The 18,514-nt window shown below is 33.9% G+C and overlaps 1 protein-coding gene across 3 annotated transcripts in view; it reads right to left on the bottom strand.

The window, feature by feature from the left end:
* Positions 1-18,514, bottom strand: part of LOC129219624 (GRB10-interacting GYF protein 2-like) — an 85,835-nt gene that overhangs the window by 37,683 nt on the left and 29,638 nt on the right. For all 3 annotated transcript variants that reach the window (XM_054853881.1, XM_054853882.1, XM_054853883.1), the window contains 2 exons: positions 11,139-11,240; positions 1,932-1,996 (listed from right to left, as the gene is read on the bottom strand). In XM_054853881.1, the coding sequence (XP_054709856.1) occupies positions 1,932-1,996; positions 11,139-11,240 (167 nt within the window). The remainder of the gene's footprint in view (positions 1-1,931; positions 1,997-11,138; positions 11,241-18,514) is intronic.

The following is an 18,514-nucleotide window of genomic DNA, read 5'->3' as shown; positions in this document are numbered from 1 at the left end:
TCGGGATTCATTTGTTAGATGCGATGGTTGGCTATTTTTTATTTCTTTTCTTTTTTTTTTGAACATAAATTTATTCCTTATTGAATCTAGGAAAATAATATCGCATTTATCAAAAATACTGTTGTAGTGCATTTTGTTTCAAATAGGTTTACAGCAGTTTTTTTGTTCAAAAACAATAAATAAATAAACACTAACCGCCACTTATAAAATCTCTGTATTATAAAATCAGCTGCTTTTTAAAATGTGGAAGAACCGAATCATTACATTACCAAACCATATTAAAACCGTGCTTTAATAAAATCAATCTTGCTGATACATAAAATAAAACTTTTGGAAAGCATCTGCTTCTAAAAGCTTTATTTTTACTGGAACTAGCCATATTAAGCATTGAAACCTAATAAAAAAAGACTTTCGGAGATTCTCTGAGAAGCACCAATAAAGGAAATGTTAAAAAATGTTTACACAGACCAAGTTCACTTCACATTTGCACAGCAAAAATAGAACCCAAACTATCCATTTCTGTGCAAACACAAAGTGAAACTATAAACGCAAACCAAAACTTTTCACTATTCCACGCTCAAAGACATCGAAGCACGCTTCCTTAAGCACGCTGCCATCACCCCTTTTTGAAATTGAACCGCTCGTGGCTGCTTAGTAGCGGCTTTCAAGGTCAGTAAAAGTAAAACAAGCAAGTAACATGCCTGGCTAGAGATGAGCGTGAGATTCAGAAACTCCAGATGACGTCACTTGATAAACACAGAAGACAACTTGCATAAGATGATCGCTCACTCAAAAAAGTATGCAAAAACCAATTGCGCAACAGAACTTTAGTCGAACAATGCTCTATGGCCAGAAACACGATAGGAAACATAATGCTGTTTAGACGAGACTTGCGGAAAACGCGTCTGACCGTTGAAGGGGGATTAAAAGACAGGTTCTGCTCATAGAGTGCAATTGCAAGCGATAAAAAAAATTCTTGATTTCCCGGTAGCTTAGCTATGTTTCTTAAACAACAACAAGGTGGGGGGGGGGGGCATATTTAATGCTACTTTTTTAACTAATTTCACTGTTACAGCTATCATTCAGATATTTTTCAAGGATTTAATTGTTTAAAAAAAAATCCTAAGGACATATTTGAAGAAGAAAGGTGAGAAAGGTGACAAAAGTTGCAAAAGGTGACTAAAAGTAACCAAATTTTCAAAAGGTGACTAAAGGTGAGAAAGGTGACTGACTCCTCGGCCTGAATAAGTTTAAGATATTAAATACAAACTGAGGAAAAAAGCAATGGATTCAAAAAATGTAACCGTGGAAATGTAAAAATAAAATAGTTGACAAACTGAATAAAAATGACATATTTCGAAATTGATTTAAAAATGCTTGTAACTTTTTTTCCTTTGAAGATAGAAACTCATTTTTCTGACCATAGGTCGAAATATTTCTGGAGTAAAAAAATGTCACTTTTTTCAATGGTGTCAAAAAGAAAACTGTGGGACAATTCCTTTACTTTTTATTGATAGATTTAATGAAGAAAGTAGTGCCTAAAGTTCAGCTAAGCCTAAAAAAGTTCAAGCTAAAACGCAAATTACTCCCGTCGTAATGAAGCTGGAGCATCGAAACAAATTGCTTAGAACACGAAAATTCTACCCTTTTCAATGATACATTTACATGTGCAAGTAATTTTTCACCCCTTTAATAGCAAATAATAGGCAGTTTACGTGAAATTTGGCCTAAATTGGAATAAAAAAAGAACTATTTATCGGATTTTTTTTTCAAATTATAGCCTATGTTACTCAATGAGAAGGCATCTTTCATACAGTGAAAGCATTTTTCAAATAGGTGCAGTGGTTCTGGAGATTACCTCGAACATATAAACACACAAAAATTCGTCCTCTCTCTTTATAATATTAGTATATATATATGCGTGAACTTACTGGCACTGGTGGTGGAATGGATCCAGGCATGAAAGGAACACGTCCCCAAGATTTAATGAGTTCCCCTAAAAATAAAGTAATGAAAAATTTACTTTGTAACTATTCCTCAACTTAATTACAATACATATTGCATCACTTCAACTAAGAGTCACTTATCATATCATATATTTGAAACTAAAATATAAAAAACACATTAAAATTGGTAAAATAACAGAAGTTGAGACATAGAAAATGCATTTTTACACCATTGCTAATAGCTTCCCTGGCAAATCTTTTTTATTAAACATAAAGTTCAAATACAGAAGCATTAAGAATTGAATAAATACTAATGCAGGTATATTCAGTAAGTTACCGCCCTATAGCCAGGACTAAGGCAGAAATACATGAAGTATTTCGTGCTTATTAGCACTCATCAGCCCGGCATAGGAGTGACTGAGCCAGGGTTTCCGCTGGCTCAGCGAATGCGAAAACATTATCGCAATTGCGAAAACAAAGCAATGCATTTTTGCTTTTTTGCTGAAAAAAAAAATTCATTTAAAAAAAAAAAAGAAAAAAATGTATGATCCTAGAGAGAGGAAGCACGCATGGCCCTGATCAACTTAATCTTTTTAAATCTTAGCTAAGATGATTAAACAGCTATTAAGTTCAATGAGACTTTGTCTTATCCGGCATTATGTCCCCCAATAACTGCTTTATTATGAGGAGGGACTGCAACGTTCTAAAGACCAATCATGTTGTTTTCTTTTTTTATTTTGCGTTTAAAAAAATAGCTGCTGTACTTATTTCTTCAAAGATGTCACAGATAAAATATGAGTTTTATTTTCAACTGAAGACGAAACACACTGAGGCATATGTAAATATATGAGAATGTGTAACATTTTAGTATTTTGCTAAAAATTTTTCCTCAATTTTAGCTTTTATGCTAATGAACTTTTGAACCCAGCTTTAACCCTGGACTGAGCTGGAGGTGGAAAACCTCTTAAGGAAGCCAAGAGGGCCAAACAAACTGTTAGCTAATACAGAATTAACACTGACCTTACGAGTGACCGAAGCAATGGTTCGGTTCAACTCGAATATTGAAGGCAAGGCAGATATATTCAGTAAGTTACTGCCCTATAGCCAGGGCTAAGGCAGAAATACATGAAGTACACCACCAGCTCAGTCAATTCCAGCCGAGGACTGCAGTTTTATGCTTATTAGCACTCATCAACTCGGCATAGGAGTGACTGAGCTGGAGGTGGAAAACTAATGCAGGGCTCACATAGCAAGTGGAAAAAATATACGAGTTTAAAAGGGAAAATATGTATAGGAGTTTGATAGCAAAATATATAGGAGTTTAAAAGGAAAAACATATGAGTTTGGTAGAAATATATATATGGGAATTTCGAAAAAGTTTAGCATCTAGTATGTTCAGAGCACTGTACAAAAAAAAAAAAAAAAAAATACCGCAGTATTAATACAATTTTATAATGCATGAAATCACAGCAATGTGAAGAGTCAATATACAGATGTGAGAGCAAATGAATTTTTGTACCCACGGTCATTTATATAAATCATGTTTGTGTAAGGCAATTTTGATTCAACTAAGCAAAATTGTGTGTGTGCTTTTTTACTCTTTTTTTTAATTGTGGAATTCTACATAGGATTTCAGAGAAGTTTATTAAATTTTTGGTCAAATGAGACATTATTGGAAGTATACCGCACACTCAAAATATCAATTCTCAGATTATTTAAAGAATCTTAACACAAAACAGTATGAAAAAGCAATTACAAAATTCAGATTTTAACTTATGTGCTTCCAAAAATGCATCTCTTATTGATTGCTAAAACCAGGTAATAATTTGGACATTCTTTTTTCAATGTCATAAATCTACCCATAGTCCTTGGTATTGGTACCTCATTGCTTTAGTGCTAACACTAATGGTGAAAAATCCCGTTGATTCTATCTCTCTCGTTTTGTTGGACATATCATGAGAAAATTGTTACAAAAAGTGTGCAACACCCTGCCTCCCCTTCCTTTGACCATTTACAGAAAAAAAAAAAAAAAACTAAACAAAGGCAAAGGAAAAAAAAAAAGACTGCGCTAATGAATCACATTTGTGGGAGAGAGAGAGAAATAGTCATTCACTTGATTCATTTAAGCAGCATGTTTGATTCAAATATTCTGCAATTTTTTGATGTAAAAACTGGATTTCATTTTGTTTTTGAGAAACTGATTCATTAAAGTGACTGATTCAATTACCCGACGCTCATTGTAACAGCATTATCCATAACTTAAGAGTTAATTTGTGTTTATTTTTAAAAATTTAAATTTAAAATTTCTTGGAAAACATGTAATGAATTTGAAAAAAAAATCCCAAAAATTTCTGTGTATTTTATTTCTATTTTTGAAAAATTTCAAGTTCGGAACTCAATGGGATCATATTTTTATGAATTTTTGAATAAAATTTGACTTAGAAATAATGACATTTTTAAGATTCTATTTCATTCTTACTGGTGATGGTCAAACGAGTTGCAAGTAAACACGACTATGCTTGAAAGGAACTGGCATAAACTTGTAGATTGGTAAGCCCCCCCCCCCCCGCACCACCACTTTTAATCTTTATTTTATTTTATTTTTTTAATTTTCAAAATGTAAATAAATAAAATAAAACAAAACAAATAGTAAACTCATTAAAATGTGGCAAATGTTCTTCTTTAAAACAAGACAAAGTATATCTCCCTCTTCCACACCCCCAAAACATAGGTTAACACTATACTAGTATCAAGCTTTAACTGGGGATTGAACTGATAATTATTTTTACCCCATATCTTTTCTTTTTTTTTAGACCAATGGTTTCTTTTTAGATCATAACTTCACAAAGTGTACTTGATTAATTCAATATCTGATAAGGAAAGTTATGCTTCATTTCATCCCCTACCCTAACACCAAACTTCAATTTTGGAAGGAGGAAAGAAATAGTTTACCCAAAGATCATTTTCCGCAAGAAGGTTTTCAAAAATTTAGGGGTGTAGTGTAGCAGGCCTCCTCGTGGTGCACCCTGGGTAACGCAAAATCTGCTACAGTCTTCGCCATCTCTCTTGCTGATCCTGTTTTTCTACTCTGAAGGCTTTATGATGATTTTCAAAAATCCTATTAAGAAATGTCCTTTTAAGGGCAAGGACAACCCTGGCCTTAAGGTTCTTTTTTGGAATGCCGGTGGACTTACCATTGACAAGTTCTCTGAACTAAAAAATATTATTTTTGCTGAAAGACCTGATGCAATTGGTATTGCTGAAAGTGGCCGTTCTGCTGACTAACTGGAATCTTTTCCAATGAAAAATTATAAATCATATTCTCTTAAGCGTTCTCGTCAAATCGCATCTGGAATTGTTGTGTTTGTTAAGGACACTTTCATTGCAGAGCCTTTGATTAAGCATACTATGACATCTTCAGACTTTCTGGAAGCGTTTGAACTAAGAGTGGAAAAATAACATTGGTTTTCGTATTTTCTTTGTTTACAATCCTCCTCGCAATAAACCTGATTTGAACTCTCTCATGGTTGACTGGAACAGACGCTCCATCATTTTAGGTGATTTTAATGCCCATTCCACCAGATGGGGTTACGACCAAAATTGCCCTATTGGCAATTTAGTTGAAGATTTTATCGACACAAATCAAATTGTTTTTATAGAAAACTCAAAGGCCTTGCCAACTTTCCTCTCATACGGAGGCATTTCTTCTCATCCGAATTTATTGCTGGCTCATCCACACCTAACATCTATGATAAAACACGACCTTATTAAGGCCCCTGGCGGTGCTGGTCATAAAATCCTTTCTGTGATTATCACTGAGCCAAAACTGACTGGTGACCCCAGAATTACTTGTTGGAACTTAAAAAAGGCAAACTGGGAGCAATATGCAGAGTTAACAGATTCTCTTTTGGGAAACTGTCCTTTGAATGAAAATATTGATAAGGCCCTCGACCAGATTGTTTTCACAATTTTGGAGTGTGCCAATGTTTGTGTCCCTAGGGGGTCATATTAAAAATGCTAAACCTTTTTGGAATGATAAGCTTCAAGACCTTAAAGAAGATAAAGACAGAGCAAGAGCTAAAGCAGAATCTACTGGCCTTATGGAGGATTGTATTGCTTTAAGAAAAAGCCAAGCTATTTTGAAGAAAGAGATTCTAAGAGCAAAACGCTCATCTTTTGGCAAGTTTCTAGAGGGCATGGACTACCGAAAAGATGGACCAAAGGCCTTTAGATTTTTATCTGCGTTAAACGGTAAACACACACAGCCTTGCAAACAACCTTTGAAGATTGGCACAAGAACTTTGACCTCAGAGCAAGATATTGCTAAGGCTTTCTTGAAATTTTACCGCAAGATTAGTAATTTTAACTCACCGACTAGGATTACGAGGGGAGAAATTATACCCTCTGGTGATGATCAAGCATGGAATAGCATTTTCTCTTCGCCTATTACTTTTTTGGAATTTAAAAGAGGACTAAATTGCATGTCAAGAGGAAAAAGTGCTGGTCCTGATGGCATCCTCCCTGAATTTGTCTTGGAGCTTGGCCTTAAAGCTAAACAAACAGTTTTAAATTTTATAAATAAAACATGGGGCGGCACTTTCCCAAGCCTCTGGAGAAAGGCTGATGTTATACCTATCTTAAAACCTAGAAAAGATCCGACTGACATACAGAATTTTAGGCCCATTTCCTTGACCTGCATCCTTAGTAAATTAACCGAAAGAATGATCGTTGATCGACTTCAGTACTTTTTGGATCACAATGGCCATATCTCTGAGAGGCAGGCTGGTTTCAGACGAGGATATAATACGACTGAACAAATTGTTCGAGTTACGCAACATATAAAGGATGGTTTTCAGAGGAAACAAAGTACTCTTGCCGTCTTCGTCGATTTTAAATCGGCGTTCGACCGTATTTGGAGGAAAAGGCTACTTAAGAAGCTGCTTCATATGAAAGTGCATGGAAATCTTTTTAAATGGATTAAGGACTTTCTTTCACAGAGACTCTTAAACGTAAAATACGGTAACTCTCATTCAGGTTTTGGTCAAACCAGGCAGGGCCTCCCTCAGGGCTCGGTTTTGAGTCCTGTCCTTTTTAACATCATGGTAAATGACCTTTTGAGTTTTGTTAAAAATAGTGTTCCAGAGACTGAGTCGCTGTAGTATGCTGATGATCTTGTTATCTGGTCCACTGGCTCTGAGATCTCTATGTTGGAGAAAACACTAAATTTGGCTTTAGAGGCTCTGACAACCTGGACCCTGGACAATGAGTTCAAAGTAAACCCGGAAAAGACAAATTTCGAACTCTTTACACTTAGTACCAAAACATTTACTGTTGACCTGGTGTACAAAAACAGTGCATTAACTCGGACTGATTGTGCTACCTACCTGGGCATAACTCTTGATACCAGACTAACTTGGAATAAGTACATTGAACAAGTGACTGACAGAGTGGTGGACCGCCTTTGCCTATTGAAACGTCTCGCTGGAATAAAGTGGGGTTCTTCTCAAGGTGTTCTTACATCCACCTTCACATCTTACATTAAGCCTGTATTGGATTATGGCTCAGAGGTCCTTATTACTGTCTCTGACAGCACACTTTCAAAACTCGACCTCGTTCAAAATAAAGCACTAAGACTCATCACTGGTGCTGCGGTGTCCACCCCTATTCCTGCTATGCAGCTACAGACAAAAATTTTTCATTTAACTGACAGACGAATCAAGGATTCCCTTTCTCTCGCTGAAAGATTATTGAGAAAAGAGCATTTCTGGCCTGATTACGTTCTTCTGCATACTAGACTAAAATCTCAACATTCTTTTCTTTTTGAGTGCCAAAGACTTTCAGAGGCCTTTGAGGTCTCAAATTCCAGACTTGGCATCTGTCGACCATCTTCTTGTACTGGCCTTCTGAGATATACTGAAGCTAGGTTTGATCTGGTACAGCCTGTCAAGAAATCAGATTCTCATCAGACTGAGATGTACTCCATTGCTTTGGCCACAATACACGAGAGGTACCCTGATCAGGATTTGTTTAGGGTTTATACTGACAGATCAGCCACTCCTTCAGCTGGTAGAGCAGGTGCTGGTGCCTACTCCAAACATTTTAGTCTTCAGGAGCCTCTCGACACTTGGGCGGATAATTTCGATGGAGAAATGAATGCAATTTTTATGGCCATCAGATTGTTCTCTTTGTTGATTCTCAGGCTGCGATTCAGACCATTACTGATTACAATCTTTATCCTTCAGAACTTGAGCTTGAGTCTAAAAAATCCATTGACTCTCTTTTGGGTTCCGGAAGAGAGGTCGTCTTCCAGTGGATCCCAGGCCATTGTGGCATCTATGGAAATGAACAAGCGGACATCTTGGCTAAAGAGGCTGCGTCCCTGCATCCACCTTCTCGGCCGGTTCCACTTAGAAACGCTAAGCGATTTCTCGCAAGCAAAATCCAACATACTAGTCTCTGCCCTGAGGAACAAAGCTGACGGAAAGCCCTGGGCTTGCCTTCTGGATGATAAACAGCGTACGCGCCTTTCTCTCCTTCCCAGAGCCCTGGGAGTTGCCTCTTTCCGAACCATTACTGGACATGACTATCTACAGGCGCATTTGCATAAAATCAACCTGGCAGATTCACCTCTCTGTGTGCTCTGTGAGGGAACTTCTCCAATGACAGGGGAGCATCTTTATAGATGCTCCTCTCTTCATGATATTCATAATTGTGATGATTTCCAGGCCCTAACACCCTTTGAAGCCAGTTCATTGTTGTACTGGACGGCAAGACGCCTTATGTTTGAAAGAACGATGGTGGGTGTAATTAAAAAAAAAAAATTCCGCAAGTTGTTTTAATGTTTTTCCATTCTTTTCACACAAAACTACATGTAAATCACAGTATCAGAACATTAGTCTGTCCACACATAACTGTCTTTCTACAACATCTGGAGTGTAGTTGTTTTTTCTTTTCTTTATAGCTTGTTTTCTTTTTAACTTCTGTTGCAAAGGAGAGTAATGCAATGAGAACTATCTATACACTAGAAGACCCGACAGATGTTGTTCATTATATCAACGTCATTATCATACATACATTAAAAGCAGTTATAGATCAAACTAACTTCGCTCTTTTGAGCATGACTTTTCATGTTGTTAAGCTTCATTTCAGATTACTCCCCCCTCCCCAAACTATCACACTTTAGGAAAAAAAAAAAAAGGCTGCGTTCTATTTAGTGATAAAGGAGTATGGTTCTATTTAGTGATGTTCCCATCAATTTTTCTGAGGGTATGCTCCCTGTAATCTATTATGCACAATATGTGTATGCATCACATACATAATATGTCTAAAAAATGCTTGAGAGTATACGGCGAAAATGGAGTACAGCCCTGGTTCTATTTGTCTGTTAAAGTTTTCCAGCTGTTTAGTGTTTGTGATTCCCCCCTAATCACACATTTATAAGCCTCAGCCACTACTGATGTTTGATTTTGTTTGTTATGTTTATTGCTCTTAAGTACCAGCTTCTTTTTTTGTTTGTTAATTTTGAAAGAAAAAAAAAAAGATAAAAAGCGGTGGTGTGGGGCGAGTTAATGCCAGCTTATTTCAAGCATAGTCATGCTTACTTACTACTCACTAGACAATCACCCCCAGTAAGAGAACCCCATATTTAACTAAATAGAATCTGAAAAATATCGTTTTTTTCTTAAATCAAATTTTACTGAAAAATTCATAAAAATATGATCTTATTGAGATCCCAACTTGAAATTTTGCACAAATGAAGAAAAAATACACAAAAACTTTTGAGTATTAAAAAAAAATCATTACATGGTTTTTGAGAAATTTAAATTTTAAACTTATTTAGAAATGAATTTTCTTATAAAATTAGTCAGGTTGCATATCAAATTACACAGCAACTAATGTACTTTAAAATGAGTTTTACCAAATCTCTCTATTTATATTTGGTGCTGAGTTATTGTCAATTTTGTGTTCAAGCATCCATGAAAAAAATGGCTTTTTCTAAAATTCAAAGTCTCATAAATAAAAAAATAAAAGAGATAAAAGTCTAAAAATTTGAACTTATGATAACTTTGAAGGGAACAATCAATGAGCCAAATTTCAAAGAAATACAAAAATGTGATGAAAAAACTTTGGATCACTTGACATGGAATGACCCCTATTATAAATGCATAAAAACAGAACTTTTTTTAATGCTTATTTTTTTTTTGGGGGGGGGGGGGACTTCCTTGCTTTTAGTTTAAAAAGAAAAAACATTACTTTAAAAGAAAGATTACAAACAAATTTGTTGTTTTATGCCAAGGACAAAAAATCAGATGCCTATTGGGAAGCTATTTCTTAAAAATAAATACTTAGATCCAATGATAAAAGCAAAAAAAAGGTATAATAGTAGATATTGAGCATAATGGTATTTTCTTTTTGCATAACTGTTTTAATATACATTGCCTCAAAAATAAAATGCAAAAAGAGAAAGCACAATTATTACTTATTCAGGTGTTACAGATTTACTGTATGTTAAGCAAAACAATTGTTAGTGCACATTCTTTAATTTTTAGCTCATATTTAGGGTAGTTGCCTATTTGAATGCACATTTCAATAATTTTTTAGTACAGTAGAACCTTGTTTTACGTCGTGTTATGTTTCACGGAAATGTTGCGTAAATCGAAATTGTGTAAATTGAGACCTAATACTAGTGTTGAAATAGGGGTCTGTTGATAACCATATGCTTGGTCGGTATCCTCGTTGGTTTGGCCTCCTTTGTCACTCCTAAAAGTTCTTCTTCCAGAGAGCTCTGAACTGTGTGAGTTTAATAACTTTACTTCTGGAAAGAGCTCTGGAACCAATCACATAAAATGTCTCCAGTGACAGAAGCTCAATTGTGGCACGCCAAAATGCAGTTGATTACGGGTAATCTGCAATCTTTACTAGGTTGGATTTTTAGAGAGGGGAAATTTTTATCTGTTTGCATTGCCGCATTCGCGTAAAACCCAAACTCATTCGCGTAAAATAAAATAAAGGTGTCAAATCTTAAACCACGCATAGTCGAAACTGTGTAAAATAAACCCGCGTAAAATGAGGATCTACTGTATACATAATCTAGACTACTTGATACAGTTACAAGTAGTGTTAATAATCAATTTTATCTGCAGGGCAGAACACAAAATGTAATTTTCCATTTAAACAAAAATAATCATTTACCAAGATGCGAAAACTTTTTATCACATTCTCTTCGCACTTTTAAACTCATTGTGAAGTAGCCTGCACTGAACCACTCCAACATTTCAGGAGATGTAAATGGACCTTAATGAAATAATGAACATATTTTTAAATGAAGCAAATAATAACAAAAATAATGCAAAATACTTTTAGCATTTAAAAGACACTAACATCATCAAATTAAATAATAAGAACACGTCACACTTAGCTCACAAAATTGGAATATATAAGTTATTCCAATTTTGTGAGCTAAGTGTAACTCGGTTCTTCAGAGAACCAATCCTAAGCTTCCATTTAGTAACATCAAAAGCTTAATAAAGAAAATCTTTAAAGACACTTTTCACGAAGAACTCAAAAATCGCAACAGAAATAAACCATGGTTTGAGCTGATTCTGAATGTCCCTAATTGGCCTAGGATGAAATCTGTCGCCATGTTTCGTTTACTATCTGGCCATGATTGCCTACGAAAACATCTCTGTCGTATCAACGTGGTTCCTGACCCTTTCTGCACTTTGTGTGATCTCCACGAAGTAATGGACATGCCTCATTTGTCCAGATGTCCAGCTCTCCCTCGGACATCCATCTGGGAACGCTATTGGATTGCTCGTTTTCATTTATAGTTTTGTTGTTATCCTTTTGATATTCAACTGTCTTTAAATGTGGCATTGGAAATAAAAAAAAAAAGTTATTGTTCAAATAATGATTTGATAATTTTTATGTTGGCATATCATTAAACTAAGAGTCAAGATGAAGCAATTAAAGTAAATAATATTCAAGACATTAGCGATTTGTAACTACTAGTCACAATTTAGAAAATTTTAATTCTGAACTGCAAATGATAAATGGTCATGTAATTTGATTTAAGATTTGCCATCACGTCAAGCTTATGTGAATAAACAATACAATGTCAGAAAATTTAAAAAGGTTAACTTGGTTACTGATTTTATTTTCTGCCCCCTCCCTTTTTTTTTTTTGAGCAATCACGATTGCTTATTGTTCTTATTTGACTATTTTGGCGTGCTATCATTTTATTTTCCAACCAGCACCCTCTGCCAGCACCAATGTCGACCGGCTCCTCACGATGCTGCTCCTATAGCGAAAACCATCTCCAGGTTGCGTCCATATCCTACACACACACACATACACACACGTGCATACAAACTCACACACCTACACACATTCCTACACACATACACACACACGAACGCCTACACACACAGCACTGCATACACAACATGCACACACACACGAACGCCTACACACACCTGTACACACACAACATGCGCCTACATGCTTACATACACACCCACATGCACCCACACACATGCACCTACCACAAACACACACGCGCATACACACACACACACGCTCGTGATTGCGAAAAACATAATTTGAATTCAAGATGCCAAAAATTCAAATTATTATTTTTTTTTTTTTTTTGTACATTTTCAAAACTTGCTCTGCAATTATCAGTTTTAGAAAATAATGGGAAAAGGTTAAAATGGATAACATTGTTTTAAATATGTTTGACAATTCTCCTAGATTTACTTTACAGACATACGATATCAGAAAAGGGAAAAAAGAGAAAACTCATGCAAAACAGAAAACTGCAAATATTTAAATGAATGTGAACAGAAATTGACTGGACTTCAGTTTAAAATCCTTCTGAAATTGTTGGAGACTAGATCCCTAAAAAAAAAGGTGGTGAGAAACAGACTTTGCTTTTTAGATTTCTAGCTCCCATTTTTATTCTATTTCCTCATAAAATGTTTATCGAATTTCATGCAAGGTTTTTTCAGCATTTACAAATGTAAATAGGAGATTTTACTGCTGGAAACGTTTTTTGTCATAGCTTGAGAGAAAAAACAGGATATTTAAATTTAGGTGTCAGGATAAAACAAGGATTTGAACTAAGCACACTGCAGCACTGAGTTCATATCTAAATATTTTTTAAATTCACTTAAACTATACAAATATTCTAAATTTTAAGAAACCTTTAAAATTACATTGTTTTTTTTCTTTCTGTAGCGAACAATACCATAAGGGTTTTTTTTCTGCCACTTTTCTCGCACTTTTTTTTTTTAGTAGATTTCAAGAAAATAATACTTAAAAATATTTGTTTACATTTGAGAGAAAATTGCTGAATGCTCTGAAGATAACAATTTTAAATCCTGCTTAGAATGCAAAAAGATTGTGAGATTGTGTATTTCAACACACATATGATGTAAACAGAACAGAGAGAGCGTTGAGTTTTAGTTTTTTGTGACGTAAAACTGACAACTTAAAGTTTTTTTATTACAGTAAATTGTGATCTCCTGTACTTTCATAGCACTGGATCAAGCTCTACTAAAAACAATTCTACCCATAACTAACAATAACAATTGGTAAAACTTAACCACAGAAAGATGGCGGATGACCTCGAAGCAAAAACCTCATTTGTATTTGTGATAGGTTGTTATTATTTTATAATAGCTAGGATCAGCAAAAACTTGTCTCTTATTGCTTGGCACTTTTGGGCTGATTCTACCAATTACAAACGATACTAATGACTTTCCACTTCAAGGTCATCCACCATCTCTATGCGGTCAAGCTTAAAAGAACTACTAGATATGCACGACAAATGCTCACAGGGCAAACCTTTTTTTTTTTATTGTTTTTTGCAGCTCATCTCATGCTGTAAAAGACAACTTGAAAAACTTAAGCCATCAACTCACATGTGAAAGGAAATAATAAGTATGTGTACAGCACAGCTTTACGATAGTTAAAAATCTATTAAGACATCATTATCTCTGTTTAACCTGTCTCAAGCACTTCCCACCCCCCCTAATCCCAAACATAGTTATAAATACTCAAAATATGAAATTTTACTATCAAAAAATAATCTTGCTATAATATTATGCTGTTCAAAATGAATACTTACAAAACCTCAATAAGGAAGAAATTAATGTCAATAGTTTAAACCTTACATTTGAATTATATATCACATGCTTTTGTCTTTACTATGCACTGAAAAGAAAATTATCAAATGCTATCATGAGTTTGCCAATGAATTTAAAGTTTAATTTTAAAGCTGATAGTACAAAAACATCTACAATATTTAACAGAATCAAATGCATTTACAGAAAAAAAGAAAATGCACTAAGTCTTCAAATTAAAAGTTTGTAAGCTATAACCAGCAATAAACTATAGAAAGTTTATGAAATAAACTTTGAGGTAAATTTTGCTTTTGAAGTAAGTGGCTTTTAATGAGATATCTTCCCACTTTGACTAATAAGGATGGAGTCAGATAAAATATTTGCCATAATAGAGCGTATATCTTTAAGTATTTTTAAACAAAACAAATAAAATAAATCAAATTATCAAAAATGAAAAATCTTCAATCTTTTGACACATTGAAAAAATAAATGCTGCATATTCTGATCAACAAATTGAGGATTTATAAAAAATTTATCAGAAAGACAGGGAAGAAAAGGAAAATCCTCAGAAACATTAACTCCAAAAAATTCAAAGCTAGAAAAAATTTCCATTTTATCAGCAAATATTTAAATGGCAAAAAGGATATCATTTTTAAATTGAAAATAAAATGTTTTCATTTTTCAAAATAAAGTATAATTTTCTATTTTCAAAAACTTGGCAAACAAAAAATGAATAACTAATAAATTAAAAATGGAATCAAAGGTAAAAAAATTATTGAAATAAAAAATGAACAACACAATTGCAATTCAGCAATGGAGAAAACAGGTGAAGGTTTCCTAATATTTTTAGAAAAAAAAACTAAAATATATTTACTTTACTGTTGCTAACTGAATTTCATGAATATTTTTCCACCAACAAATTACTGAAAAGATGAACTGATAGGATATTGTCCACAACTTTCATGTTGTAACATTTCTATAGTTTATTGTTTTCTTTCTTTCTTCAAAATAAAAAAAATTAAAAAACTTAAATGATTCTATTTCATTCAAATAGATTAGGTTAGGAAATGATAAAGCAAACAACATAAATGGCAATCTGATTTAAAATAGTGATTGAATACTTAATTTTATTATTTAGCACACATCATCAATTCTAAAGGATAAATTATTTTTGCAATGTTTTTGAAACTTTTGCTACTTTCAATAAAATGAAGAACAATTTGCCAATTTTAAACTTTAAGGTTTTAAAGGGAAAAAAGTTTGCTACTTATTTAGCAACTATGATACTGGCTGTTTCATTTGAGGCAGCTGATATATGCTGATAAAATTTTAACTCTTATTAAATGCCGCAAATGAAATAAGAACAATTCCATCGGTAGACTAAAAATTAGTTGAAAACAAAAATGTGGTCAAAAATAAGATTTAAAAAAAAAGGGGGGAAAAAGAACTTTTTCAAGTAAATTTATTATAGAATTATCTTTAAAAGACTGGGGAAAATTAATCCTCATACTTTTTCTAAGCATTTAAATTCCTTAAGTTCGAGGTTTTTTAATCACCCTAACTAGTAAAATTACGCATGTGTAAATTGTGTTAACACAGGGATAAAAACAGCCTGAAGTCAAAAAAGAGGAAAAATTGCGAGACTTAAAATTTGAATATATATATATACATATATATATATATATATATATATATATATATATATATATATATATATATATATATATATATATATATATATATATATATATATATATATATATATATATATACAGTGAAACCCCTCTATTACGGACACTAACGGGACAAACTTTTTTGTCCGTAAGAGAGGGGTGTCCGCTTTACAGAGGTTTTTTTAATTTAATTAACTTTAGTTATTTGTTTATGTTTTTTGAAATCTTAAATGAAATATGTGTGAATTCTACTCTTTCATATGCATAGATTTTTTTTAATTTACTAGTTTTTACCAACATATACATAATAAACAATTATTTTATCAGGTTAAATTCAAATATTACAGTTTTGCACACTCAAAGAGATTTAAATAACAGGTTCGCATAAAAATTACATACCTAATTTGTACTTTTAAAAAATTGTTCGATTGATGTCTGTTGATATGTTTTGATCGATGAAAGTCTTTCATTTTCGAAATGTATCTTAAGTTCTTGTACCAAGTCTAGTCCTTTAGGATCGTTGTGTTTAATTGAAAATTCCCTGAGTCCATCTAATACGCTTAAAGCTTCGTTAACATTTTTAATTGTCTTAACGTCTTCTTTTACGGACAGTTCATCTTCATCGTCATCCTCAACTGTATGATCTTCGTTAATTTCGCGCACTATGCTTGCAATTTCTGTTTCGCTTTCTTCAGTGAAAACTTGGTCGTCGATGGGAGCATAGTCTTCAGCGGTCACATTTGTGAACCCTCCTTGTTGCATTAACGACTGCAAATCGGATCCATCATTGTCACAATCAACTTCGTTGTCAATTTCCTCTGTGGCAGATCCTTTTTTGAATCCAACGCGATTAAAGCAACTTACTATTGTTTCTTTTTTAACTTCCTTCCATGTGTGCTTAACCCAGCTGATTGCATCTAACACATCAATTGTTTTGGACAATTCGCTACTTGTTTTAGTTTCTGCCATTTTATTGATTAAATGCTTCATAACTAGTTGTCTGTATTGAATTTTAAATGCTTGAATTATCCCAGCATCCATAGGTTGGCATTTCGATGTTGTGTTTGCTGGCAAGAAGACTATTTCTATATTTTTCAAGTGAAAGTCTTTGGGATTGGAGGGCGCGTTGTCCATAAAAATAACAATATGCCTTTTTTCTCTCCCCAACTTCTTATCAAAAGTTACAAGCCAATCAGATATGACACTGGTTGTCATCCACGCTCTTCTATTTGAATACCAGTCTACAGGTAATTTTTTTATATCCAGTCCTTTAAAACACCGAGGTCTGGCTGCTTTTCCGATGACAACTGGTTTTAATTTTGTACCATCCATGCTGGCACCCAAAAAAACTGTTAAGCGTTCTTTGGAGATTTTGCCGCCAGAGCAGTTTTCTTTCCGTAAAGTTAAGGTTTTATCTGGCAGAGCTCTATAAAACAAACCGGTCTCATCAATGTTATAAATGTCACATGGCTCGTAATTTTCAATCAAACTAGGCACTTTCTCAAACCATTTCTCGCAAACGTCAGCATCCACATCCATGGATTCACCACATATTTTTTTAAAAACGATATCATGTCTCGTTCGAAAACGATCTAACCATCCATTGGAAGCTTTGAAATTTTCTATACCCATTTCAGTAGCTGCTTCTTTCGCCTTTTCTTGTAAAATAGGGCCAGAAATCGGAATATTTTTGCTTCTTGCGGACACAAACCATTTAAACACAATTTCATCCACTGCAAGGGCATTACTTTTAGGAAAATCTTTTTTCTTCTCTTGGTTTCCATTTATGAACCATTCTTTCTTAAACTTCTCTTTTCCTTTTAATATACAGCAAATTTGTGTGCGTCCCACACCAAACTTTTCAGCAATGTTCCGTATTCCAATTTTATTTTTTTCTGCGAAATCTATAACTTCAATTTTTTCTTTAAGAGAAAGAGTACGATGCTGACGATGAGTATTCAGAGCCATTTCAATGAGAACGATGAAACAACTGAATGCTTTTACCCTTAAGTTTACTTTATGATATTGCATTGGCTTTACTTTTACTCTCTATAAAATATTTTTGTTAGATGGCGCGTCAGCTCGGCTCCACTTAGACACAACACGCCTGCTTGTTAGTCATCTGAAAAGGAACAAGGCAACGGGGGAGGGTGGGGGTATACAGACAGAAACTTGCAGAATAATCATTTTCTCTTTTCTTTTCTTTTATTTTTGACGATTTGATGATGTTTTTTGGAATGAAAAATGCATTTCGGTGTCAAGCTGAAAATTTTTTGCTACGCAGTAGATGCAAAGTAAAATTGCAAAGAAATATTTTTTTTATCTCCATATAAGCTGGTCGACTTTGCATTAAATGAAGCCTTTCAATGGAGTAGCTATTTAATTCTCAAGTTTTAAATACTGTCCGCAAAAAAGGGTATATCAATGTAAATGACTTCGAAAAGGGTGTCCGTGTCCGTATTTGAGGGTGTCCGTACGAGAGAGGTTCCTTATACATTAGGTTTAATGTCTCTCTGCCGGGGAATTAAAAACTGTCCGCATAAGAGGGGTGTCCGCATTAAAGGGGTGTCCGTTAGGAGGGGTTTCACTGTATATATATTACTTACAGTATATGCGAAATTATATTGATACTATACTGTCTCTTAAATTTTAATAGATAAATGTTTTTTGATTTTTCTTTTTACTATTAGAAATGCTAACAAATGAATAAATAAAATAAGCTTGCATTTATTTAAGATTTTAACAGCTATATCAGTTCCATTTACCACTT

The sequence above is a fragment of the Uloborus diversus genome, chromosome 4 (assembly GCF_026930045.1).
Source record: "Uloborus diversus isolate 005 chromosome 4, Udiv.v.3.1, whole genome shotgun sequence".
Taxonomy (NCBI): Eukaryota; Metazoa; Arthropoda; class Arachnida; order Araneae; family Uloboridae; genus Uloborus; species Uloborus diversus.
Note: the sequence above shows the minus strand (reverse complement) of the source record. Positions and strands in the feature narration are given on the sequence as shown.